The 27,568-nt window shown below is 35.4% G+C and overlaps 2 protein-coding genes across 2 annotated transcripts in view; one reads left to right on the forward strand and one right to left on the reverse strand.

The window, feature by feature from the left end:
- The window catches only part of FGF2 (fibroblast growth factor 2 (basic)), a gene marked incomplete at its 5' end in the record, with an annotated part of 14,342 nt that extends 11,233 nt beyond the window's left edge, over positions 1-3,109 (forward strand). Inside the window, one exon of the mRNA XM_008579893.1 lies at positions 2,830-3,109. Coding sequence (XP_008578115.1) covers positions 2,830-3,015 — 186 coding nt within the window. The remainder of the gene's footprint in view (positions 1-2,829) is intronic.
- A 331-nt stretch (positions 3,110-3,440) lies between these two features.
- The window catches only part of NUDT6 (nudix (nucleoside diphosphate linked moiety X)-type motif 6), a 37,228-nt gene continuing 13,100 nt past the window's right edge, over positions 3,441-27,568 (reverse strand). Inside the window, exon 3 of the mRNA XM_008579894.1 lies at positions 3,441-3,838. Coding sequence (XP_008578116.1) covers positions 3,441-3,838 — 398 coding nt within the window. The remainder of the gene's footprint in view (positions 3,839-27,568) is intronic.

A 27,568-nucleotide genomic window follows, 5' to 3' on the forward strand; every position in this document is an offset into this window, starting at 1 on the left:
TTAGGACTATATAAAATAAGGTCTTGAAAGCAAAGTACAAGTGCTATAAGCCCTTAAAAGCCATTTATCCACTTCCTCTGTAATGTTGTTCCTCTAGAGGCCCCTTTCTCTTAACTCTGAAACACCATTTTGATGTTTACTTACCGCAAACATCGGAAGAGTTCTAAAAATATTATAAAGATTCATAAAAATTATGTTGCACCAATTTTTAATAGGAAAAGAGATCAAAGTCACTGAAGATGATTTATTAATTTAGAATGGAGAGAATTGAAAACTGTATTTACAATGGACTATAAAAGTCTGCTTTTCTTGAGAACTGAATTTTAGCCCTATTTCACATTTTTAAAAAAAAGCAGTTTGTTGTCAGGTGCAAAACAGTTGTTCACATGGCTGAACATTCAGCACAGATATAAGTTTTCCTTCCCTCCACTGTTTTTTCAAAGGTACAGGTAACATGTGGGGGGAAAAATAAAAGTTTGTGGGTTCCATGATGTATCTGCTTAGTCCCTGGTACTATTTTTTGTCTCTGAAATATTAGGAACTGGCTGAAAAGGCAAACATTATTGGCATGGTAAATATCCCAGTAGGCCAAGAATTGTAGGGAGTGCCAGCTAGCAAGGTGGAGCATTCTGGAAACTGACAGAATACCAAAAAAAGTGAACATATGACTGAGTGATGTTGTTTAAGTCTACCTCTGGGAATCAGCCTGTGAAGTTCAATGACGTCCTTCTATGTTATCTTTGTGATTACTATGCCTTTTCCTTTCACTCTCTACTTCCACTCCATTTCTATACCTGATCTTAAACCTGGAATAGGGAAAGGGGAAGATTTTTTTTATCAGTGGCACTGAAAATAAAGTAACACAGGTTAACTTCAGTTCACACAAGAATTATAAAAATTTCGCCAAAGGTAGAGTGAAAGTATTGGATGTGGAATGTCTACATTACTCCAGGTTAAAGTTTTTCACTCTTATCACATTTGAATCTTTATGAACAACACAAGACAGTCTGTGTATCTTATAGATGGGTCCTTGTTCAATGAAGGCTTCTCTGTATGACTGTCTGAGATTTATTGCATCAGAAAGATTGAAGTTTCTTTATTAGTAATGTGTTACATAATGCACAAATTAATTAATTTTGTATTTCAATTTTTAAAAATTCTATGAACAGTGGTCAAAATATTAAATCCAAATAAATATCCAGTAAAATTCTTAACTCTAGAAGCAGGTTACAGGAGCTAACATCATACACTTACTTTAGATGGCTGAAACACATTATTCCTTTTAGGTCTTTCTCAGTCCTTTACTTTTCATTTTTGTTATTATGCTAGCTCTTTGCCTTGTTTTGCTTATTAATTTATGTTTTTGTGCCATTGTTTACTTTATCTGGAACCAAATAATCTGGGAAAAGTTTTAAGTCTTTTTAATGTGGGTTTTCCCAAACTTGAAGTTTCCTAGATATAAGTATATAGAAATAAGCTGGAATCTGGTATACTCATTAATACAAAACCATATATGAGAATACTTCAAAAAGTTCATGGAAAGATTTCTATTATCTTTTAATTCTATTTTCCCACAAACTTTCTGAAGTACCCTCATATTTATGAATATATCTATATATACATCTTGTATTTATCTGTGTAGATGCAAATGTGTAAAAATTTATATGCTTTTCTATATGAGTTTATCATTCAATTGATACATATACACGCATAACTGTAATATTGAAAGTAAAAGATTTTTCTTTTTTCTTTTAAAGTGAATAATTTGTTGATTCCCCCCCCCCCACTGAGATTAATTAGTATCATCAGTGCTACCCTGTGAAGTTGATTTTTGAACATTTACCTTAATAATGTTGCAGCCTATTAGACTTCATTACTTGGAATATCATTTCCAGGTCCAACTATTTGAAAGCCAGCTATTTTTTTTTTTAGTAGAAAAAGATTAATAATTTTTTTTTCTGATAAACAGTTGAATTGAAATAGAAAGACAGAGTCTATTCCCTTTCCACAAGGAGACTGCCAAAAATCACTGTCTACATTGCTTATTCTTCATTGTCTATTAGTGTTTTGAGATTGCTAATTACATGTAATATAATGTTTCAATATAATTTTTTTGGCATTATATATACCATTAGCTATTTTCTATACAATAAACCATTCTCTTTATGTCTTAGAAACAACTTTAGCCACTAGAAAAAATTTGTTATAACTTAGGGAATTAATTCTGTTTCTTTGAGTAAAGTATTAACAAACCTCCTTCTTTATGGGAATATTGTAGTACAGCTTCACTAGAATACTCATAAAAATAATAATGACCCCTGATTGGTAACCTATCTTGAGACTGGAAGGAGTGTGGATGGACCATAAATACCTACTGCAGGCCATAGGTTTGGGCTTCTTCTTTAGAAGCCTAGGTATAGTGTGCTTCTTGATACTGGGTGTGTCGCTCCTTGTGGGGATCCCTGAAAGCTGTGTTCATGGGATGTTCCAAGTCTGAACCATTGTGGTTCTAGTATCATTTGTGTGGTCTTGCTGCTTAACACCTGTTTACCACGCTGTCTGTTGCAGGGGCTGGAGAATGGTCCCTGGACTCCACTTACCAAAGAGACATGTTTGATGCTGTCCTGTCCTGCTGATACGTTGTGTTTCTAGCCTGCATCCTTCTACAGAGCTAGTCTGTGTCACATTTTGGCCTATTTAGTCTTGTTAGTTTCATTGTCCTGCTGAACCCAAGACAACTGCTGCCTGTTGAGCAGAATAGGCATTGTATTATCATAAATATTTAACATGAGAAGTATAATAATAAGTAATTCTTTCTTTATTTTTCAGAAATGTGTTACAGACGAGTGTTTCTTTTTTGAACGATTGGAATCTAATAACTACAATACCTACCGGTCAAGGAAATACTCCAGTTGGTATGTGGCACTGAAACGAACTGGGCAGTATAAACTTGGATCCAAAACAGGACCTGGGCAGAAAGCTATACTTTTTCTTCCAATGTCTGCTAAGAGCTGATTTTAATGGCAGCGTTTAATCTCATTTCATATGAAAGAAGTATATTTTAGAAATTTGTTAATGAGAGAAAAAGAAAATAAATGTGTACAGCTCAGTTTGGATAATTGGTCAAATAACTTTTTAGCTAACAGTAAAATATTTAACCATTGCCTCATAAAGAAAAACAACAAAAATTCTCGGAAAATATATAGACTCCCCCTTTTATATAGCATCTACTATTATTCAGTGAAGCTTCCCTAGTGCAACAATCTTTTTTCATACATTTGCTTTATTTAAAAAAAGGCTTTTAAAATGTGCACATTTACAGATTTTCTTCATAGAAAATTAGAGTCAGATATTCAATCAATCCCAAATGTTTACTACTTCCTATAAGATGGCATACATTAATCTACATGCACAATTTACTTAAACACATAAATGTGAATTTAATCCATTCCTGTCACAGTTTTGTAAATCTCTGGCAGTTCCTTGTGATAGAGTTTATAAAACAGTCCTGTGTAAACTGCTGGAAGTTCTTCCATGGTCAGATCGATCTTGTCAAACCCTTCTCGGTACCCATATAGCAGCAGCCTAGCAACTCTGCTGGTTATAGTAGTTGTATTTTCAGTCTTAACTAGGTCATTGAGATCCATCCACTCACATCTTAAGCATTCATGCTGGCAAGGATTTATGGTGAATGAATATGGCTTTAAGCGGCAGATGATATACATATCTGACTTTCCAAAAGCCCCAGGATTGGTGTGCTGTTGCCGAATACTAAGGAGGGACCTGAATTCTGATTTTATACCAGTTTCTTCAAAAACTTCTCGAACTGCTGTGTCTCCTACATAAAAGAGAGATGTACAAATCAACAAGGATCACATTTTTAGAAACTTCAACGATTTTCAGTTAAAGTAGCATTATCTAAAGTATCAAAAACAAAACTTTACCCTAAAGAAAGTAAAGTTTTCAATACAAAGTCTTTGCCTTCTGGACATCCAAATCCCAATTTAAGAAGTTTTAAAAATATTGAATATTTCTTTGGCTGCTATTTGGATGCTTATCCACCTGTACATTTTTGGGGTCAATTGTTTTAACCTCTTCCTGCTCTATTTCCAAAAAGTAAAAATACAGGCTGCAAAAGTTAAAACATATGTAGTAAAGCTGCAGTTAATATTCTGATATGTTTCTTCATTATTATCCTGTTCCTGGTCATCCATCAAAACTGTCTAAATATATATATATATATATATATATATATATATCAACATTGAAAAGAAGTGATCTGTTCTTCCTTACAAAAGTCTGTAGAGCTGTAGGATATACTGAACTATGAAATGATTTTAATCTCTCCTGGTGATCTTGGGTGGGACTGTTAAAACTTCAGGTTATAGAGCAGATTCCTTTATAACCATTTTGTTATGCTGTCAGTGAAATCCCACGATAGTAATTGTTGGCATTTCCTTTGTTTCTTGAAGTAAGATTCCAAAGAACTTGGATTCATTCCTTTCAACATCAAAATACTGTAGTTGTTTTATCAAAAGTTTTTTTAAAAAACTTGGAATATATAACATTTTATAATACAACAAGGTCTTTCACATTTTATAAGGTTGATTTTTCAATTAAATGCAATTTCTGTGGCTAGATTTTTATTGCCTTTAACACATTTTTGTGACTGTCTTTTCTAAAAATTCAGATGGACCCCCCTAAATGGACTTTTCCTAATTTTATGATGCTCTGTCATTGTCTTCTAAAGTATTTATGAGAAGCTCTTTAAAAAGCTTCCTTCCTTGACCACTTTGCTGAGAAGCTTCACAGTTGCCACAAAGATTTTTGTTCAAATACTCTTTAATGCCTCCATTGTTTCTTATTTGTCAAATAGTAAGTAATATTTGCCTTCTCAGTAATCCTACTGGTGAAAAATAGGAAAGTCACAGAAGAATATCTCAATTCAGTGTGCTTTGACTGGAATGTCTAATCAGTTCCCTGGACATGCTCTTATTTCTTCCTCTAAGAAACAGCTCTGGAAAGATACACAGGAAGAGTAAAGTGTTCTAAAATATAAGGCATGTATTTTCCATTTTTCAATTACATGCTGACTTTCCTTATAAATGAGATTTTTTCCCAGAGGTAAAACATGGTTAGAAATTACTTTTTAAACTGAAAGCATAATAGAAGAATCTAGGTTAAGAAAAGAGAAACTTTCCTTAATAAGAAAAATAAGTTTAAATCTGGTATACCAAATATGTTTGTTATTAAATTTATTATTAAAGATTGTGGCACTAGTCTTAAACAACAGTTAAGGGACATTACATAAAATTTAAAAGTGTTTATTTTTATTCCTTAAATGCTTTGAAAAATAACCATGGATGTCCTCTTTAGCTCTTGGTACCACTAATCGAGAGTTCAGCATTGGGCTTATGAGTCTAGGCTGTTTGAATGTCATGGAAGCACAAGACATGGCTAGTGCATGAATCTGCCCTGCTCTATCAGCAGTTGATTGAAAATCAGTGCTGGCTGGTTTTGATCAGTTTAACTTGAATCAGTGCTAGTTTTGATCAGTTTAACTTGAATCAGCATATCACTGACTAGACTGAAAATTGAATAGGCGAATAAAGTGCTTTTATATCCAGTGTATGGGAGATCCCTTCCACCTCAAGATGGAAATCTCTTCCCCAAGGATTTCAACATGAATTTAAATTTTTTATCAAGATAAAGTGCTTTATTCTGTTGTACCTTTATTATTTTAATATTCTATAAGCTAAACAAATACCATTTACTGTTTTATAGGTATGAAGAACATAGGAAAAACTAAGAGGTTTTTTATTTTTGCTGACTAAGAGATATGTTTAAATATTGTTTTGTTTAGTTACAGGACAATAATGAAATGGAGTTTATATTTGTTATTTCTATTTCATAATATTTAATAATAGGATTAGGTTGAAATAAAATAAAATAATAGGAAAAATTTTCAGAATGGGTTTTTCTGGTGTTTCCCTCTGACCCTGCTGCACTGATGATCTCTGATCAGACTAATGCAGGAGATTCTCTTCCTGTCCATGGTAATGAGATTTTTTAGTAAGGCAGTTTGTCCATTTTAACTTTGTAGATAGATATTCTTTAGAGTAATACCTCCTAGGGTATTTTATTATACTTATACCCTTGATTGCATTCTATTTTGTATATGACTCGTAATTTTTCAAAAACACTATGGATAATAATATTCCATTTACCTAATATTATCAAAGAATGAAAGATTTCAAACAAATGTGTTTCCCAGTTAACTAGTGTTTCCTATTTAAGAGCCGATATAAACGTTTGACCAATTGTGACGGCAGTATTCCTGAAGTATATTACATACTTCAGTATTACTCATACTTTCCTAAATACAGGGTATAAAGCAAATAATTTAAATAATTCTTGGATGATTTAGCTTCATGATTAAGAATATCCATTACTTTGTATTGTGTTATGAAAGAGAAATGCCCTCATACAAACAGCCTTTCAGACCTCTACTGTCAGTTATTATTTCTAGCTGCTTTCGGGGTTTCATCAGTTCTATGGCAAAGCTTTAATTTATACTATGCCTAGAAAATGTGAGTGCCAACTGCTGCTTTTTTTCTTAATTCCACGACTGAGGCATATATATGATCTCTGGATAGGTGGGTTGTTGTAACAACTACAAATAAAAATACTTTTTAAAAAGGAATGAAATTTTAATTATCTGGACTTAAAGAAGGGTTCTGTAGTATATGAGGGTACTTCGAAGAGTTCATGGAAAAATTCATATTACCTTCTAATTCCATTTTTCCATGAATGCTTTGAAGTGCCTTCTTATTTAAACCTAAAATTATACATATTTGTTTTGGAAATGTGTTTCTTCATTTATATTTAAATAGAAGTGTATCTGAAATTCAGAGGATCCATAAAAGTTCAAATGAAAAAAATCAATTCATTTGAGAAGGCAAGACTCAGGAGAGGAAGCTACACAAACCTTCTGCAGACTGCTTTTTGCCCATTATGGACTGAGTAAGGATGCAAAACTCAAGCTTAACTATTTCACGTGCTCTCACATGTCACATAGGGACACTGTTAGATAATTAGGTGTTGCAGAATAAATGGCCTCTTTCAGTACTTGCACCACTACCACCCTTTCTTGTCAACAGAAGACCTAGCAGAATCTAAGCAAAAGGTCTATAGGTACCTAAAACCAAGATTTGCTTATCTTATGGCAATCAGTTTATTCATGGATTGTTAGAAATTAATTTTATAATGTGAAGAGGGATTTTGATCTGTGTAACATTTTTAAAAGATCAAGTTTCAAGTACATACACATTTTTAAATAAAGTAGTTAAAGATAATTTAGGAAACTGCCTTAATGTAACTGTCAGCTAAAGAGAACAGGGGACATGCATATTGAGGAAAATGTAATGGAGAAGTAACACTGGTATCAAATGAATTATCAATTGATTTATCTGGATGGAGATGGAATTTGATCCAATGGTTTAAAGAATAGGCAGGAAAATTCAGTGATGTGAAGAATTCTTAGCTTATTTCATATTTCTTGAATATTGAGCTCAGGAGGTTGTTTTAGAGGTTATTTCTCATTTGAGACTTTTCATATGACATTTTACTGTGTTTTGGCTTCCTGACATTCAAAATAAATGGTAGGTAAAATTTTCATGAAGAGAAGAATTACATCACCATTGCTCTATAATTGACATGATTGTACTTATTTCAACATTCATTTAAAAGTTACTATTCATCATTCTGTGATGGAATGATCAAGAATTTGTGTTTTTTCATAGTTTAATTCCAATAACAATTTTTAATCATATCCAAAATAACCCTTAATGCTAAACTTTACCAAGATATATCCAAATCTTCTGATTTTCATACAAATTAATCTACAAGCAGTCCTAAACAGGAGAATAGGTGGTATGTTATCATATCCAAAATAACCCTTAATGCTAAACTTTACCAAGATATATCCAAAGCTTCTGATTTTCATACAAATTAATCTACAAGCAGTCCTAAACAGGAGAATAGGTGGTATGTTTCTAATGGTATTATTTATACTAATGGAATAAGTTGTAATGTTAGAAATTTTGCTGCTAACTTTATATCAGCCCTGAAGTAATCTCTGAAATTTTCTGACTTAGTCTGAACCAATTAGAAAAATTTAAACCCTTATTCTTAGCTGTAAGGCAAGAAAGTAAACACATGAATTTCCTCAACAGTTTCAAGCTATTTAAAAATATGTAAGATACACACCGATATCTTCTCCGGGCTCTGACAGGCCCCCTGGAAACTTCCACATATTTTTCAACTGCAGAATAAATTCAGAAAATAAAGTTAACACAGCATTTATTCACTAATACACACACACACACACATACAAGACTCCACAAAATCCACCCATAATTGGTCAAGGTTGTTGAGAATTTATTTTCTGGTAACTGCATGCAAATTTTTTCCAGCTTCCTTCCTCCCTCCTTTCTTTCTTTCTTTCTTTTTTTTTTTTTTGTGGTGACTGATGAAATCTTTTTGCATCATTTTGTTCAGGAAATAGAATTGGTTCTTTTTGGTTAATGTGATAAATTCTGTATGAATGAAACATTGGAGGGAAACATCTACTGAATTTATGTAATTTAAAAAATTTTCGCTGCTAGTTAACTATGAACAAATAAATAGGAGAATCTTACAGATGCTGCTATAAACAAGTAGAAAATACAGTATAAATGTAATCACTAAAGTATGCTATTTTTAATTTTCACATCTTTTCTTGTATTATGTTTCTAATCAGATATATTACTTTTAAGATTTCTGTTGTTCTATGTGTTAATGATTTTAAGTAAAAATGTAATTGCTTTTCATGAATAGTGTGAATAAAATTGATTAGTTTGTGTTTTCTTGTCTACCATTTCTTTTTCTTTTTTTGGTGGGGAGGGGTAGGTGGGAAGATCGGCTCTTGGAATACAGATAAACATAGAAAGAAACAGATTAAAAATAATTAGGAGATGGTGTGGAACAACATTCTTATGGCTGACCTGATTATTTTTTTCCTGTAAGAATTCTGTCATATCTATCCATCACCATGATAAAAACTGAAGAATGAATGAGAAATTATAACATGCTCATAAGGGAGTTGCACCGTTAGCCAGCACACCTTATAATCTTCATTCATAAAACAAGTTTGTGGACCTTTTACTAGTGTGCTTTGTGACCCACTCATTTCCTGGATCAGTGCTTCTTAAAGAATGTGTCACCTTTTAACTATGCTAGGTTTGGTTCCCAGAGTTTCCACAGACTGTTGATTATGTGTGTACAGAATTCAGACTTTCCACACTTCTGTGTCTGACTCAGGCTTGACATTAATTTATAAAGCATATTATGCTTTATTTTATTAATGTAGAAATATATCTCCAAGTATATCTCTATACCAATGCATTGTCTTTTTGGTTACATTTTGAAATAGTTCCAGAAGCTTGTTTCTACAGAAACTATATAGGTAGCCTTTTGTCTGATAGGATGTTGGACTTCGCCACCATAAATTCTGTTTCTGACAAGAAATGTTATAATGGGGCAGACAAATGCTTCCTAAAAACAATAAAAGTCAACTCTTAAAATCTTTACCTAGACTTGACCATAAATGAATAGATATTGGTTGCTGATTAAATTTGGAGATACAAAGGGGCAAAATATAAGGATTGAAAACAGCTCACACATTTGATTTTGATTATTTCATAAATTAAACCTTATATATGGAAAGATTAGGTATATTTTTATGCTGGTAAGTCATTTGTGACATTTTCTGGCACCACTTAAGTTTAAAGAGCTTAGTTTTAAAAAACAACTTTCTTCTCACCTCTCCCCCAAGAAGCTTGAGCTTGAGTTCTTTTGTTTGTTTGTTTTTACTTTATTAATATACAATGTAGTTGATTTTCATGTCCCTTTACCAATTCCTCTTTCCTCCCCCCCCCATCAACATCATATCTGTTCACTTGTCTTAACAAATTTAAGGAATTGTAGTGATTGTTGGGTCTTCTTCCCCCCCCCCCGCCCCCATTTGTTTGTTTGTATATTTATTTATTTATTTATATTTACCTCCCATAAATAAGTGAGAATGTGGTATTTCTCTTTATGTGCCTGGCTTATTTCACTATTGGGTCTTCTTCCCCCCCCCGCCCCCATTTGTTTGTTTGTATATTTATTTATTTATTTATTTTTACCTCCCATAAATAAGTGAGAATGTGGTATTTCTCTTTATGTGCCTGGCTTATTTCACTTAACATAATTTTCTCTAAGTCCATCCATGTTGCTGTGAATGGTAGTATTTCATTCTTTTTTATAGCAGAGTAGTATTCCATTGTGTAGATATTGAGCCTGAGTTCTAAGTGGTAGGTAGAGAGGTCTAAGTTATGTTTAAGTTAGGTTCGAAAATCTTGATTAATGTTCTAGATGAGATAAGCATGTCTTCCCACTCCCTTTTCTTTATATTTAAAAATACCCCCATTAACTGGATTTAGCAATATAACAATATTAAAATACTACCTAATGTATATTGAATACCTACTATATTCCAGATATTATGCTAAATATTTTTATAAGAATTAGACATATTTAAGCTTTACCATAATCCCAAGAGGGGCTGTTACCATTTTAGAGGTGATGAAACTGAGGGCATAAAAATGCTTAATAGCTTGTGTAGTGTCAAACAGCTAGTGTGTGATAAACTCAGGGTTAACACCTAGGCTGTCTGATTTTAGCCATCTTTTATAAAATTTAAAAAATTGATTTGATATTTTCTCACTAATCCTTAACTACTGTCCACTGCCTTTTCATATACCTTTTGATCCTTTTCCTTAGACTTAATTGGAACATTCTATGTAAATCCAGTCAGAATCTGTATCAAAGACTTATACTCACTCATCCAGGGCTTGTGGATGTGAACTAAAATCTAGTATATTTTCAAACGTCTTTTTATCTACCTGTTGCCAGTGAGTTCCCCATCTAGAATCTTATGACTGGCATAGGATTTATTACCTAGGTAGTGATTTATTATTATTTTATTTTTCTAAAATACTGTGTTATGAGGAAAAAATTACACAGGGTGAGTTTTGAAAATTTAGCCTTTTTGAAAACTCAGAATGTTTTTCATCTTTTTCTCCCTTCCTACAAAAGAAGACAAAACATCCCTGTGCTTCAAGAGTAAAATTCCATGATCCTTTCCCCCCCTAATCTTAAAAAAAGGAACTTTTCATTCTCTTCTAAAAAATATTCTTCTCAGGCATTCTTGTGCCTGGATGCTTTTTTGGGTGCTACTTAAATTCACATATTGACTCCTCCCTTCTTTGAGTTTGTGAAGTTGTCTAGTTCCTTAAGCACTTCTGATTTTTACATACTACAAAAGGTAAAGTATCCTTTTAACTGGTAAAAATGTGTGATTTTAAACCACATTTCATAGTAGTGAATGGGATGACATTTTCCCATATATTTGCCAATTATAAATCTGATGTTCTATTGTGAGCATGTGTATAGGGGTAAATGGAAAATAGAAGACAATGTGGATGATGTAAGGGTCCCCTCACTCTGCAATACTTCCTTCTCCAGTGCTAGGAATTGCTAGCCCAAGAAATGCATTTTGGGTATCAACAAAGGGTAAGTTTTTCTGATGTGTTTTTCAGAGATACTAACAGAATGTAAGATACTTTCTCTGTTTTCAAGTTTAATAGCTCCAGTGCTAGGAATTGCTAGCCCAAGAAATGCATTTTGGGTATCAACAAAGGGTAAGTTTTTCTAATGTGTTTTTCAGAGATACTAACAGAATGTAAGATACTTTCTCTGTTTTCAAGTTTAATAGCACGGTTTCTTTTAAAATTTGTCCTGAAGATAAACTCAGGTTTATTGTAGGTTTTCTAGGATGGGTGAAAAGGAATTTTTCATTTTCTGATCCTTGTTCTATTTTCCCAATAGTGAGATGTCTCCACAGACAGCTTCCGTTTTCCTCAGCAAAAGATTAGTTCAGGACCTTCCTTGGGTATGGTTACTGACATCCTAACTAGTCGTTTGTGTAAACAGAACCGCTAAAAGACTACTAATTTCTTTCAGCCATATCTCAAGAACCAAGTACATGGGCACAGAACTGCTAGTAACTTCCTTTTGGTTCTATTATATTATTTGTCCTTCTTGTTCTGCCTTTACTCCAACTTGCTCAGATGCCAGAAATTTATGTTTTATTTTCATTGTTCTAGTCTTTAATGCTACTACTCTTACTTGTTAGAAATCAGACCCAGTGCATTTAGATAAATTTCATTAGCTACAATATTATCACTGTTACCAAAGAAATAGAAGCTACCATAGTGTCATAGATTTGTTTATTCATTCAGCAAAAATTTATTGAGTGCTAGGTGCTGTGCATACAGAAATGAATGTATAATCAAGAAAACCTGCCATTCTCTTTATCTCTGCACTATGTATTTTTTAAAATAACACATCCCCACCTTACATATTACTCATTTTATTGTTTGTATCTTACACATGTGAATATAAGCTACAGATGTAGAAACTTTGTTCACTGATGTATGCCTAGTGCTTAGAGCAGGGCATACAGCATAATTATGAATAGGAATTCAGTAATATTTAGTGAATGAATTAATAGGCTCTATCCTTAACTCAGCTCTTTAACACCCAGTTTATGAATTCAAGCCATTAGGTCTCATTGCTCAAAATCATGGAGTAGATATGGAAGGATTGGAATATGTGGTCGGGAAGGAGAAAAGACACATTTTATTGTGTCTATTTAGATCTGTGTTTGAGTGTGTTTATATACTTAGGCTGAGAGTTAAATTTCCTTCCGCAGAAAACATTTGACGCTAATGCCTGCAGGGAGAGAAATTAAAGGAGAAAAACTGGCTTAGGTGTCTGAAAATAATGCTAACTAGTTATTTATAATATAATTTATATACATAATTTATTAAATATATAAATACTCATAAATTATAGTTACTAGCAATCAGTTACTTTTAAATACCACTTAATACCAAAATAATTACAGAAATTAAATGATTCAGTGTCTCACTCTGTTTTCTATTACAGCATTGAATTATATTCAGTTTTCATATTTTGTTGCTCTCTTAAATCGATTTCTGTTTATAACAACAACAAAAAAATCAAAACCCTACGTAAGGGGTATCATTCCTTTTTAATCCACAAAGAAACTATGGTTTTATATAATTTGAATTTGTCTGTAGCTTCTAACAATCGCAACTGCCTAGAAATGTAGGGGGAATCTTGAAACATGACTAGATTGTGAAAAGCAGCACCTTCTCATTCTTAAAGAACCAATCATTGGCAGGTTTGAATATCAGCAGTCAGGAAGCCCGATGTGCTAGTTTGAAGGTTCTCAAGCTTCACTGTGCACCAGAATCACCCAGAGGGCTTATTAACACAGAATTGCTGGGCTCCACTCTTTTTGAGCTTCAGATTCCACAGGTCTGGTATGGGGCCTGAGAATATGCATTTCTAATAAGTTGATGCTGTTATTGTCTTTGAGCTGTAAACCCACCCTTCTGTACTTGTCTAATGATGCTGGAGCTGGGACTCTGCTAAACAATTTCTGCTTTGCCAGCTGCTTCCCTTTTAGGCTCCATCAACATACTGCAAGGCTTGAGGAGGAAGAAAAGGCTAGCTCCTTCCTGTCTGCTGCTCGTGAGCTTTCTGTGAGCTTGTGGTTCCTGTGAGTATCACTTCTGCAATACTGCTTCACTCTGGCAGCTGCAGTTCTTTCCCATAGTATCAGTAGGATCCAGTTTGCAATTTTCCTAATATTTACAACAGCAGCTTTATTGTGCAGCAACCTCCCTAAAGACACCAGCAAGCTGATGCCTCATTTCTAGAGCTCAGGGTCCAGAGACAGTAGCACCAGCCGAGCAGCACTTCCTCATAGAGGTTGAGTTTTAGTTGCATGCAGTACCAAATGAAGGGATCCACAACCCAACATAATGGCATAAAGATTACTTTAAACTAAAGACATTTGAAATACAGCAGATGCAGAAGTAGCATTTTCTGAGCTTCTCTTATCTCATTAAAGGCAGAGCTTTCTGAGAATGAAACTTGCCATTAAGTTAGTCAGTGCCTAAGTCACCTAAGACAGATGGTTGCCTGTTCTCCAGTTTTTTAAAAATCCATTAACAAATATTTGAAAGCTAACACTGGATAGTACACTATTCAATAAAGATGTAAAAAGATTCCCTCTTTGCTTGTAAATTCTATATAACAAAATACAAGGGTACTTCAAAAAGTTCATGGAATGATTCATACTATCCTTTAATTCTATTTATCCATGACCTTTTAAAGTACCCTTGTATAATGCAGCTGATTCTTATATGTATCCTGTGCTCTGTTATAGCCACAAGCTTATTGATACTTTTTTCACAGTTATTTTTATCCTATAGTTAACATTTCTGCAGGAAGTTAACATTTCTACTTTGTGGGGATCATGTTGAATATATTTATTTAGTTTTTGAGGGGACAATTAAGCCAATCAATTAATTGTCTTCAATAAGTAAGTGAAGACTCTATAGTCAGAGGTTATCAGGTCTGGTGACCATCCTGAATATTCCAGACTAGTCCGGATTTTAAATACACTATCCTAATATTAAATACCCCATTTTGCAGAGCCTCCAGGCAAGGGGAGGCTGTTCTTTCTAGCCAGAAGAATGGTGCTGCTTCTGCTGGCGCAGGGTTCAGAAGAATTTGAGATTCAAAATAATCATGTTGATTCGCTCAGCGTCCCACTTTTCTTCCTATTAGGGGACTGGCTTTGACATAGGATACTTGTCAAACTCTAGTGTCCTTCATAGCTCGTCCTTAGAGTTAGATCTAGGCCTGATTTTCAGTAATGCCTGTCTTGTGGCTGAAGAACATGGGGGTCTCCTCAAATGCTTCCATGGAGGTCATGGGGTTTTCTTATTGTGCCTTGAATTGACAGGCTCACCTAAGCTTGTCATGGCCTAATACTTCCCTTTCCATCTGTACCTCATCCCATTCCATATGTAAGAAACTTAGTAGTTGTGATGTTACTGTATGCCAGGGGTTATCACTACCCAACTATATTGATGGCCAGTGTGCTCACTGGACCTGAAAAGCAGGAAGTTCAAGCATTCTAGATGTCCTAGTAAAACATCCATGTGTTAGAGAATAGGAAATGATCCTACGAAGTTTTTAGGGGTATAATGGTCTGTGGATCTCTAAGGTAATGGGCAAGTTGTTGCACCTTGCAACCACCTACCACTCAAAGCACTTGGAGTAGTACCTCTTTATATTATGGAGGCAGCAGATACCACATTTGAAAATATTTTTCTGTGGATCTCTAAGGTAATGGGCAAGTTGTTGCACCTTGCAACCACCTACCACTCACAGCACTTGGAGTAGTACCTCTTTATATTATGGAGGCAGCAGATACCACATTTGAAAATATTTCTCCAATTAATTTCTAATAATGAAAAGCCAGGATCCTTTTTCCCTACTGTGAAATAATAAAGTGGCATTCTGATTTACAAATTAATCTCTTATTATTTCGAACTAATCTTACACGGAATCCAAACGACCTTGAATAAAGGGGAAAAAAATTAAAGTTTGCTAACTTTTAAAGGACCAATTGGTAGATTATGAGTACTCCTGAAAAGTTCAGTCACCTTAGGGAGTCAAAAGCAAGTGGATTTTTAACAAAGATGTCTCTATTTCCTACATATAGTTTTGTGTCTTTATTCGGGTCTTCTAAAAACTCAAAAGAAAAATAGATCATCATCCTACGTTTTGAGAAGAACTGATAATTAGTCTTTACCTCCTTCACTTAATCATCTCTCTTTTCTCCATAGTATTTATTTTTTCTTCCCACTCCTTTGTTCTTACCTTCCTTTTTTAGGTCACCAAATGTGTACTGCTTAGTTTCTTTGCTGGCACCTGCCTGAACTGAAGGAAATTGTTAACCCCAGCAATAGACAGCGGCATCTGTACTACATATTAAAAACAAGCAACGAAAACAATCAAACAAAAAACCAAACTACTGCCCTAAAAACAAAACTCCAGGGCCGGCCCGGTGGTGCACTGCTACAGTGCGCCGCTTGGGAGTGTGGTGGCGCTCCCGCCAAGGGTTCGGATCCCACATACAGACCGGTTCCCGCTCACTGGCTGAGCGAGGTGCAGGCGCGGCACCGAGGGTTGCGATCCCGTTGCCGGTCCCGGTCCAGTACGGGCGCGACACTGAGGGTTGCGATCCGTTGCCGGACACGAAAAAAGACAAAAAGGAAAAAAAAAAACAACTCCATTCAACTGAAGTCTTCTGTATCCTATGCAATACATATGTAGACATTGCTATACAACTGCTTACTCTGACAGATCAAAGTTTTAATTCATTTTGTTTGATTTGGTCTGTTTTATTCAAAAGACTGCTCTCAGGCTTGAATTCTGATTCTGCTAATTAATAGTTGTATAATGTCAAATAAGTTATTTTGCAACCTCTCTACATCTCAGTTCTCGACTCTCTTAAAGTCCGTAATGAAATTTTACTTGATGAAGTCATTTTTTTTTTTCCTTTTTGTCTTTTTCCGTGTCCGGCAACGGATCGCAACCCTCAGTGTCACCCCCGCACCGGACCAGGACCAGCAACGGGATCGCAACCCTCGGCGTCGCTCCCGCGCCTTGCTCAGCCAGCGAGCGGGAACCGGTCTGTATGCGGGATCCGAACCCTCGGCGGGAGCGCCACCGCGCCTCCCAAGCGGCGCACCATAGCAGTGCGCCACCGGGCCGGCCCTTGATGAAGTCATTTTTGAAACCTAGTGTGCTATTTTAAAAATCTTCATAGTTTACTCTTTTCTTTCCAAAAACCAAAATGGCTTACACCAGATTATATCTCTATATAAGTATGTATGTGTGATATTATGATATATTTTTATTGGTTTTCATCTATGGTTCCTGGCTCATAACTCTCATAGCCCTTATTATTTCCTGAGTGACTAAAACAAGCCTATTTTTTATTAATGTATTTGGCTGTTTGTCCCTGGTTTCTGAAGCAGCTTCAGAACAGCTTCAGAGTGATAAAGGTGAAAGAAAATCTTTTGTTATAATGCTGAGGGCACTTTAGGTCTCAGAAGCAGGCCTCAGAAAACAGAATCCCTTTCTCTGACCTACTCTTCCTCCTTCACCTGCTCCCCAACACAGGCCATAGAAACTATTTCTCCCCAACACAGGCCATAGAAACTAAAAATATACTTTAATCTTTCCCTGCCTTTCTGTCTTAGAGGTGGCCATAAAGAAATTCTCTGATCTACCTTGTCTGACTGTAGGTCATAAGACCCTCATTTCAGAAGAGGTCCTACCTCAAACCTGAGAGGAAGGAATGCTACACAGGCCAAAAAGTATCTGAACAAAAAGGCCTTGTTGAGTTTCCCCACTCAGTCTGTTAGTATCAGACCAAGCCTTTTTTGTCCAATCATATCTACACTGTTGCTCATGCTTCAGTCATGCCTATCCAATGAAATCTCCATAAAAGGTCCAAGAAGATAGGGTACTGAGAGCTTCCAGATAGGTGAGCACATAGAGGTTTTCAGAGGGTGGTAAGCTGGGAGAGGGCATGGAAGCTCCCCGCCCCTTCCCCCACACCTCAACCTATGCATCTCTTCATCTGCATCCTTTGTAATATCCTTTATAATAACCTGGTAGGAGCAAGTGTGTGTTTCCCTGAGTTCTATGAGCCACTCTAGTAAATTAATTAAACTTAATGAGGGGGTTGTGGGAACACCGATTTATTGCTGGTTGGTCAGAAGCACAGGCAAAATAACCTGAGGCTTGATATTAGTATCGAAAGTACAGTTCAGTGTTATGGGACTGAATCCTCAACCTGTGGGATCTGATGCTATCTCCAGGTAGGTAGTATTAGAAGTGAATTAAATTTGAGGATACCCAACTGGTGTCCTATGCAGAACTGATTACTTGCTTGTTGGTGGGGAGAAATTACCACACATTTGGTCACAGAAGTCTGTGTTTATTGTTATTGAGTGAGAATACAGGAGAAAATGTTTGTTTTTTCTGCTAAGTATGCTATGTATATGTAAGTTATATAGAATTACAGTACTGCAGTATTTTGTTTGATCATCAGGTCTAACTCCTAAATTTTATAAGTGTGGAAACTTAGGTCCCCAGAGACTCAGAGGTTTGCTCAAAGTCAGATAGCTAGTTAGTGGCATGCCCAAACCTTAGGAACTCAGGTCCTTTTTTTTTTTTTTTTTTAAATTAGTTCATAGGAACTCAGGTCTTCTGACCCAATTTTGTCTCTACAACCTTTTATGTCACTTGACCCCAGAAAAGATTAAATGAATATTAGTGACACCATTTCTTTAAATGTAAGGAAGAGAGATAAAGAGACATAATTAAAAGATAGCAAAATCGGGCCGGCCCGGTGGCGCACTGGATAGTGCGCCGCTTGGGAAGTGCGGCGGCGCTCCCGCCCGAGGGTTCGGATCCCACATACAGACCGGTTCCCGCTCACTGGCTGAGCGAGGCGCGGGGGCAGCGCTGAGGGTTGCGATCCCGTTGCCGGTCCCCGGTCCGGTACGGGGGCAACACTAAGGGTTGCGATCCGTTGCCGGACACGGAAAAAGACAAAAGACAAAAAAAAAAAAAAAAAAAGAAAAAAAAAAAGATAGCAAAATCTTTTATAGTATCTCTTTACAAGAAATTTTTACATACCATGGTATAGATTTCAAATCTAACAAAAGAAATTAACCTATTTATGTTATTTGTATATATGATATTTGTTAATAATGTTAGGGCATATCTTCTGTAAGCCATATTGGAGAGACTTATAATATCCACTTTCAATCCAAGCCGATTTAATTGAACAAAGTCCTAAATAAGTTTTCTCAGCTCCTAGATGGCCAATATTAATTATATGCAAGCCCCTTTGGCCTAAGGGTAGTATGATCTGAATGAAAACACAATAAAATAATAGCTACAGGAACTCTTATTTTGTAGGTTAGAACAGGATAAACTAGGGATCATCTGGCGTCCCTCACAATTTCCTAGAGTTTAGGGAAATAGTTCTATGTCTTTGAAATCCTCACTTGCATTGAGTGTGGAAGAAAGGCAGCTTATCATTCTCACAGGAAATGAGTAATTTTAGGCTTTGGCTATTTACTTGTTTAAAGATCACAGACTTTGAAGTAAGATTGGCTGTATTAGAATCTCTTCCTCCTTTCATCTGCTCCTTATTCTCCCCAACACAGGCCATAGAAACTAAAAATATACTCTAATCTTCCCCCACCTTTCTGTCATGGAGCTCTGTAATTTTGGGCAAATTACTTAGCCTCTCCATGCCGCAGTTTCTTCATCCTCAAAATGGGGATAAAAATCCTCATGGGTTGTTGAGGAGATTAAATTGGCTACTTCATGTGAAATACTCATGTCTTCAGGTAAAGATGTGGAGTAAACACACAATATATATTATATATATTACATATATAATAGGACAGTTCAATAGAAAGAAGAGATCAAAATTTACTGGAGAGGGAAGAGGAAAGGGGAGGATGATTTTACCAGAAACCTAAACTCAGTCGCTATGCTGTGATTGAGTATTTCTTGGCTAGTCAAATGACAGATACTGACAATAATTTGTCTTTCAACTGTCATACACACACACACACACACACACACACACACACAAAGCAATAAAAAATTGGACATTAAAGAATCAGATATATTCTTCTCTTTATATAACTAGATTTTTCTCTAAATAATACATTCGTGGAACAAAATGGAATATTTTTACATAATTAATTATTTGTTTCTTCCAAGAGATAATTTAGATACTGGGAAGAAGAAGACCTATGTCTCCCTGTGTGCTATAAAATGTTTACTTTAGTTACTAAGTATAGTATTTTGGGTATAACTGAAGTTTAACATGTTCTAAAACAACCAAGTTCAAACTTTTTAATTAAAAGACACATACTATTCACAGTCCATGAATTGCACGAGACACAAAAAGCTCTCTGGGTGTTTATCTTCCTTTCCTAATGTTATGTCAGAGCAGTCCTCACTTCCAAATAATTTATTTTAAAAAATGAACTGACTCAGATCTAGATGTGCAAGGAGTATAGATTATTATGATTTAATCATCATCTTCACATCTGAACTCTCCTAATCTCTTTGGCCTATGAGAGATAACTGATGTGTGTTACCCTTCCTATTTTTCAACAACTTCATCCCTCATTGTCAACTATTTTTACCAGATGATGCCTAAAATTAACCTTTCATCTGTTGTTAGAACAAGGTCCTCAGTTCTGTCTTTAATATAATGTTTGTTATGCACCCAGTTTTCCTAGGGTGGCACTGTGCTATTTTATTGCATGACTCCACAGGGCATGATTTCATAGAACACAATAGTTGGAACTACAGCCATGTGGATGTCATGGAAAGTTCCCTGCTAAGCTACTTAGAGAGCCCAGTGGGGCTAAGTAGTACAACTCTAGACTCAATACATCAGTATCTTCCTGTATCCATTCCTGGGGATCAAGGCCACTGCCTAGAGCTTTAAAGGGGTCATGATGTCCACCATCATGGTGTAAACATTCATTAATTAATATGCTTCATCTCACACCTCTTTTTAGTACCACAGGGAACCTCGGAACTGACCCATAAGAACTTTTCTCAGTAATTCATCAGGAGGAATGAGCAGAAATGTCTGGGGACCCCCACTTAAATACCTCTTTCAACTCAACCTCCTATGCCCTCTAATGAATTAATTGTTTTCCTTCTACCAACATCTCTGTATCTGCTGGAGATACCATTATTCTAGTCACCACCCTTACCTCAAAATACTGAATAATTTTTAAATTCGTTCTTCTTTTTTTTAACTAACAAACAAACTTACTGTCACCAATCCCTAGAGGCATCTATCTCCTCCTTCCTTTCCCATACTACCACCTTAGTGCAAGCCTTCCTACCTCTCATCTTAATTACTACAACAATCACCTGGCTGGCCTTTTTGGCTCTATCTTTGCATCCTCCCCCACCCTCTTGCTTAGTGAGTATTAATAATCTTTATGTTATTAACATTTTTTCCATATTGAATATAAAAGAAACGTTACAAACTACAATCATTGGGAATTGGTCAAGGCTACTGAGCAAATAGATTAGCTATAAAAACGTTTTAAAAAATAAACAACATATGTAAACATCATTTTCAGTCATATGGCTATGTAATACAGTATATCAGTTCCATTCCTTAAATCTGTGCAATGGGAGCATGTCAATTGTTGATTAACAATACTCAGCTTAATTTATCTTTCAGTGAACTCTTAGTGTCTACTGAAAAAGAAATAACCAGATTCTGTTAAGTATACTAATATACATTTTTAAAAAATCACAAATGTACAATTGATCTCAGCAAAAAGTATCTGCAGTAACATGTAAGACTAAATCCATATGCTGCAATTATCTTTATAATATATTTTAATATCTAAATTCATCATAATGTAGACTGGACTGAAATAAAGCTAAAAGGGAATAGGAAGAGAATAGAGAGGAATAACATACTAATATTTGCATCATATACAAATACAGGTTGTTTTGGTGAAATTACAACTGAGGACATCATTTCTGTATGTTTTCACTCATGTATTAATTATTTTAGGTATGTATTTCCTTTGTTTTCAGCTGGCAGTAACATGCTCCCACATGACTGAATACAAAGCAGCCAACCATTACTTAAAGTTTGATAAAATTTTAAGGAAATAAAATATTAATTGCATAATTCAATAACACCTAAAAGTGAAGCCAAAGCTTAGAATGGACAATAATAAACAAAACTTAACAAGTGCCTGAAATTTAGTTGCAAGAAGTTGAAACATAAGATTGCCTTAGGACAATACAATCCTTTCATGCCGTATTCATCATCTGGTAAGTAGATCTGCTAGGTGACTAGGGTGTTCCAAAATAGTCAGATAATATAATTTTCCTTTTAATTTTTTATAGGTGAGATATATTATCATATCTAGCTTAATTTATTTTAAATTGTTAAAATTTTAGTTTTTCAGTAAATTTTAAGCAAGGCACAATTTTAAATAAAACATCAAGTAATGTTTCTAATTTATTTTTTCACTACATGGAAAAATTTTAAATATTTATTGTTTGTAAATCAAATAACCATATTCCAGTGATAGAAGGTAAACACAATAGACTTAACAGAAGAAATGCAGGCAAACTAAAAAGTTCACAGATAGCTTAATAACTCAATATTCTGTCTTATATGCATATAAACGTATGATTTATAAGTGATTTGTGAATAACTTTAAATCATTTAAAGCTAGATATAATATTCAAGGATCCATTTTACAAACTAATTTCTGAAAATAATCCATAATATATACCCATAGTTCCTGCCGTATTAGCTTATCTCAATAGATGTCTAACATTTATACAAAATTAAATGGAATATTAAATGACTACAAAATACTTAGATGCTGGTAGTACTTTTTCTTGATTTGGAAGTATTTCTCTCTAACTGTATATGAAATAATTAGGATAGTTATACATTTATAAGTAGAAACAATTAAATGACCATTAAAGAAACAATTAAATAATTCCTTACACATATATAACAATTTAAAAAAATTCAACTACAAAAAAAAAGCTTTACACTTCTGGATACCAAATGATTATTGAAAAATTCTTCCTATGGAAAGGATTTACAGATTAGCCTCTCTTAAGTATATACAATATGGTCTTAGCCAAGTGTCAATGACTGATGTTTTAAAAATCTATTTGATAGTTCTAATGGATAAAACTTTTATAAGCAATGTAGCTTACTCAATAAAACATTCAATAAAACTTTTAGAAGTTACATTCAGTAAAATTCCCACAAACAGAAATGTCATTTCATAATTTAGGTGAGAACTGAAAATATTTATGTATTATATAAGCCTACTGCTTAGCTTAGGTGGTTAAATAGGACTCTGCATCTATTCCAGTCATTCGATATCTGTAAACAGACATCTATTTTATTTTATTTTATTTATTAATCACATTATTCTTACCACAAAAATGAGTAGCTCTTTCTTGGCCTTTGTTGTAGAAATAAAATAAAAGAAAAAAAAATGAATATTTGCACATCATTCTGTGTGATTGCTATAAATATAAATTGATATAAATGAGAGAAGATATCCTTAAAATTTTTCTTAAGGTAATTTTACCCAGCACAGATTTACATTGCTTTACATTTCTTGTTTTATGCTTTTCTATATTTCAAGCACTGGGTATGAATTCAGTGGAAAAAACATAGACAGTTAATATTATCCTTTCTATGAAGAAGGTATTATTATTTAAAGATGAGGAAACTGGGGCTCAGAAACTTGCCAAAGTAGAAGTGGCATAGAGATTGATCTCTGGTCAGTCTGATTCCAAAGTCTATTTTGTTTATATCAACTCCCTGTCACTTGGCATCCTGTTGTCAGGTTAATTTGCATATTATTATTAGATTAATCTTGCCCACATACCATCTTCATTAACTTGCCAAAGTAGAAGTGGCATAGAGATTGATCTCTGGTCAGTCTGATTCCAAAGTCTATTTTGTTTATATCAACTCCCTGTCACTTGGCATACTGTTGTCAGGTTAATTTGCATATTATTATTAGATTAATCTTGCCCACATACCATCTTCATTACTTTGTCATCACAAAATATTTCAATAGTTACTGTTTCCATATCAAGTCTAAACTCCTCTGCCTGGTTCTCAGGCACTTTCCTATCTAGGCCCCACTTTTACCACTCAATCATGCTTCCTACTCTCCAGTCATTCCCATCACATATATATTTTTATGCTCTAATTCAAATATAAATCTTATTGAGGGCTAGGCACAATACTACTTTAGGCACTCTATAATTTTCTGTTGATGATAAAAAGCTTAGTTTGAGTCAGAGATTCCTGCCTTAACTAAAACCTTGAAAGTTACTCACAACCATGAAAATGCTTTTTTTTTTTTTAGATGGCATTTCTGAGATATTGCTTTCATCTATCATTAAAAACATTAATTTAAAATTTAACTTCGTATAATGTATGCTATACGAAGTTATTACGTGCTATTTTAAAAATCTTCATAGTTTACTCTTTTCTTTCCAAAAAGCAAAATGGCTTACACCAGATTATATCTCTATATAAGTATGTATGTGTGATATTATGATATATTTTTATTGGTTTTCATCTATGGTTCCTGGCTCATAACTCTCATAGCCCTTATTATTTCCTGAGTGACTAAAACAAGCCTATTTTTTATTAATGTATTTGGCTGTTTGTCCCTGGTTTCTGAAGCAGCTTCAGAACAGCTTCAGAGTGATAAAGGTGAAAGAAAATCTTTTGTTATAATGCTGAGGGCACTTTAGGTCTCAGAAGCAGGCCTCAGAAAACAGAATCCCTTTCTCTGACCTACTCTTCCTCCTTCACCTGCTCCCCAACACAGGCCATAGAAACTATTTCTCCCCAACACAGGCCATAGAAACTATTTCTCCCCAACACAGGCCATAGAAACTATTTCTCCCCAACACAGGCCATAGAAACTATTTCTCCCCAACACAGGCCATAGAAACTATTTCTCCCCAACACAGGCCATAGAAACTATTTCTCCCCAACACAGGCCATAGAAACTATTTCTCCCCAACACAGGCCATAGAAACTATTTCTCCCCAACACAGGCCATAGAAACTATTTCTCCCCAACACAGGCCATAGAAACTATTTCTCCCCAACACAGGCCATAGAAACTATTTCTCCCCAACACAGGCCATAGAAACTAAAAATATACTTTAATCTTTCCCTGCCTTTCTGTCTTAGAGGTGGCCATAAAGAAATTCTCTGATCTACCTTGTCTGACTGTAGGTCATAAGACCCTCATTTCAGAAGAGGTCCTACCTCAAACCTGAGAGGAAGGAATGCTACACAGGCCAAAAAGTATCTGAACAAAAAGGCCTTGTTGAGTTTCCCCACTCAGTCTGTTAGTATCAGACCAAGCCTTTTTTGTCCAATCATATCTACACTGTTGCTCATGCTTCAGTCATGCCTATCCAATGAAATCTCCATAAAAGGTCCAAGAAGATAGGGTACTGAGAGCTTCCAGATAGGTGAGCACATAGAGGTTTTCAGAGGGTGGTAAGCTGGGAGAGGGCATGGAAGCTCCCCGCCCCTTCCCCCACACCTCAACCTATGCATCTCTTCATCTGCATCCTTTGTAATATCCTTTATAATAACCTGGTAGGAGCAAGTGTGTGTTTCCCTGAGTTCTATGAGCCACTCTAGTAAATTAATTAAACTTAATGAGGGGGTTGTGGGAACACCGATTTATTGCTGGTTGGTCAGAAGCACAGGCAAAATAACCTGAGGCTTGATATTAGTATCGAAAGTACAGTTCAGTGTTATGGGACTGAATCCTCAACCTGTGGGATCTGATGCTATCTCCAGGTAGGTAGTATTAGAAGTGAATTAAATTTGAGGATACTAGAAGGTGATAAATGTTATGTACAGATAAAATACAAAAAAAAGGATAGATATGTGTAACACAAGGAGAAGTAACTGAAATGAAATGGGAATAAAAATATTACACTTTAGTATTTTAAAGCAAGAAGTGGTCACCAAAATGGCAGAATAGCCTTGGTGTCACTCCCTGTCCACAATGGGTCAATTTACAACTATTAAAACACAAAAACTGCCATCCTGATATCACTGGAACTCAGGGAAAGAAGAAGAGAGACCTGTGGAGTGTGTGAAGGTATGGAAGACTATAGCAAGTGTGAGAAGGGATCACTCCAATCAGTCCCAGCCCCAGGCTGGCAAGCACAGCCCAGAGAGCAGCTACCAGTACACAGAGCCACTACCTGGAGACAGCAAAGCTGTAGCAGCACCCTTTGAGTGAAGGTATTTAGAGTCTGCAGGGGAGCAGGGTGCTGTGACAGCTGGCAAAAAGGAAAAAAAAAATATATCACTTCAGAATGCACCATTCCATTCCATCTCCCAGGCCAGAAAAGCTAGGGAAATGTTCAGAGTGCCAGGGGAGAGGGAGAGGAGCTAACCATGAGAAGAGCATTGGGGCACAGCACTGGCAGTTTATGTCTTCTGGTTTGTACAGGTATCACACTATGGAGGTTGGTCAGTGTGCTAGAACTGCAGGGGGCACAGTCTGAGGGAAAGATTTGATCCCAGGCTGGATTTACCACACAGCACAGTTGCATCTGTGGAGACCTCACGTGACCTGGAAGTGACTAAAAGGCTGACAATTAAAATCTGATCTGCACAAAGGTTTTCTCCAGTCTGAGAAACAGCAAGGCAACAATTTAGCTCAGGCGTAGAGTTCAAGTGCTGGTCCACACAGGAAGTTTCCCCCAATCCAGGAATTAGCCACAGGACAACAAATTAGTTCTAATGCAGTATTTAAGCAGTAGCAGTTGCTATTTATCTACTACAGAATGAAAAAACAAAAACAAAACACAGACCAGAAACAAAGTTCTGATATTAAGCAGTGAAGGTTTACCACCACTAAGTAACACCTATAAAACCTAGAAGAGGTAGCTGTCTCCTCAAACATGCAGGCATAAATATAATAACACAAAGATTGAGAGAGAACAGGGAAATATGACACCACCAAAGAACACCAACAAAGTGCTATCGATGGACCCAGAAGAACAGCAGATTTATGAAATATCTGACAGAGAATTCAGAATAATCCTCTTAAAGATGTTCAAGGAATCATAAGAAAATACAGATAGAAAATAAAATGATATTTGGAAAACAATCCAGATGCAGAACAGGAAATTTGACAAAGGAATAGAATCAGTTAAAAAAAAAAAAAAAAACCACCAGGGCCCTGAGGCGTGGAGCTGGGGGAAGCTGAACCCAGCTGCAACCAGGTAAAGAGCACACCAAAAACACCATTTCCATGCAGATAGCCCTCCACAGCCACCACAACTGCCATGGCTGCTGCAAAAGCGGCCAATCTCTACAGCAGCAGTCACAGTGACCGAGCAGATGGCATGCCAGACTCTCAACTTCATTGACACAAGGAGAGGCACCAGTGGAGACCAAGAAAAAAAAAAAAAAAGGTCCTCTTTCTCCACAAAGCACACTCCAGAGTAACAGAAGAAGCATTTGATTTACAATAATAGAGTAGGACTTGATCACACCTGTCTCAGTACTGGACAGATCATCTAGGCAACAAACCAAAAGAGGAATAGTTAATCTTATTTATCAGAGTTAAGTTGTTATTAGTTAAAAATAATCTGCTATAACTATAAGATGATTTTTGTAAGCCTCATGGTAACCAGAACACAAAAAGTTATAACAAACACACTAAAAATAAAGAGGGAGAAATCAAAATACACTACTATAAAAAACCACTTAATCACAAAAGAAAACATTAAATGAAGACTAGACCAAAGGATAAAAGGATCTCCAAAACAACAAGAAAAAAAGTAACATAATGGCAGTAACAAGTCCCTATATATTAATGATAACTTCAAATGCATATGGATTAAAT

The sequence above is a fragment of the Galeopterus variegatus genome, unplaced genomic scaffold (assembly GCF_000696425.1).
Source record: "Galeopterus variegatus unplaced genomic scaffold, G_variegatus-3.0.2 Scaffold1974, whole genome shotgun sequence".
Taxonomy (NCBI): Eukaryota; Metazoa; Chordata; class Mammalia; order Dermoptera; family Cynocephalidae; genus Galeopterus; species Galeopterus variegatus.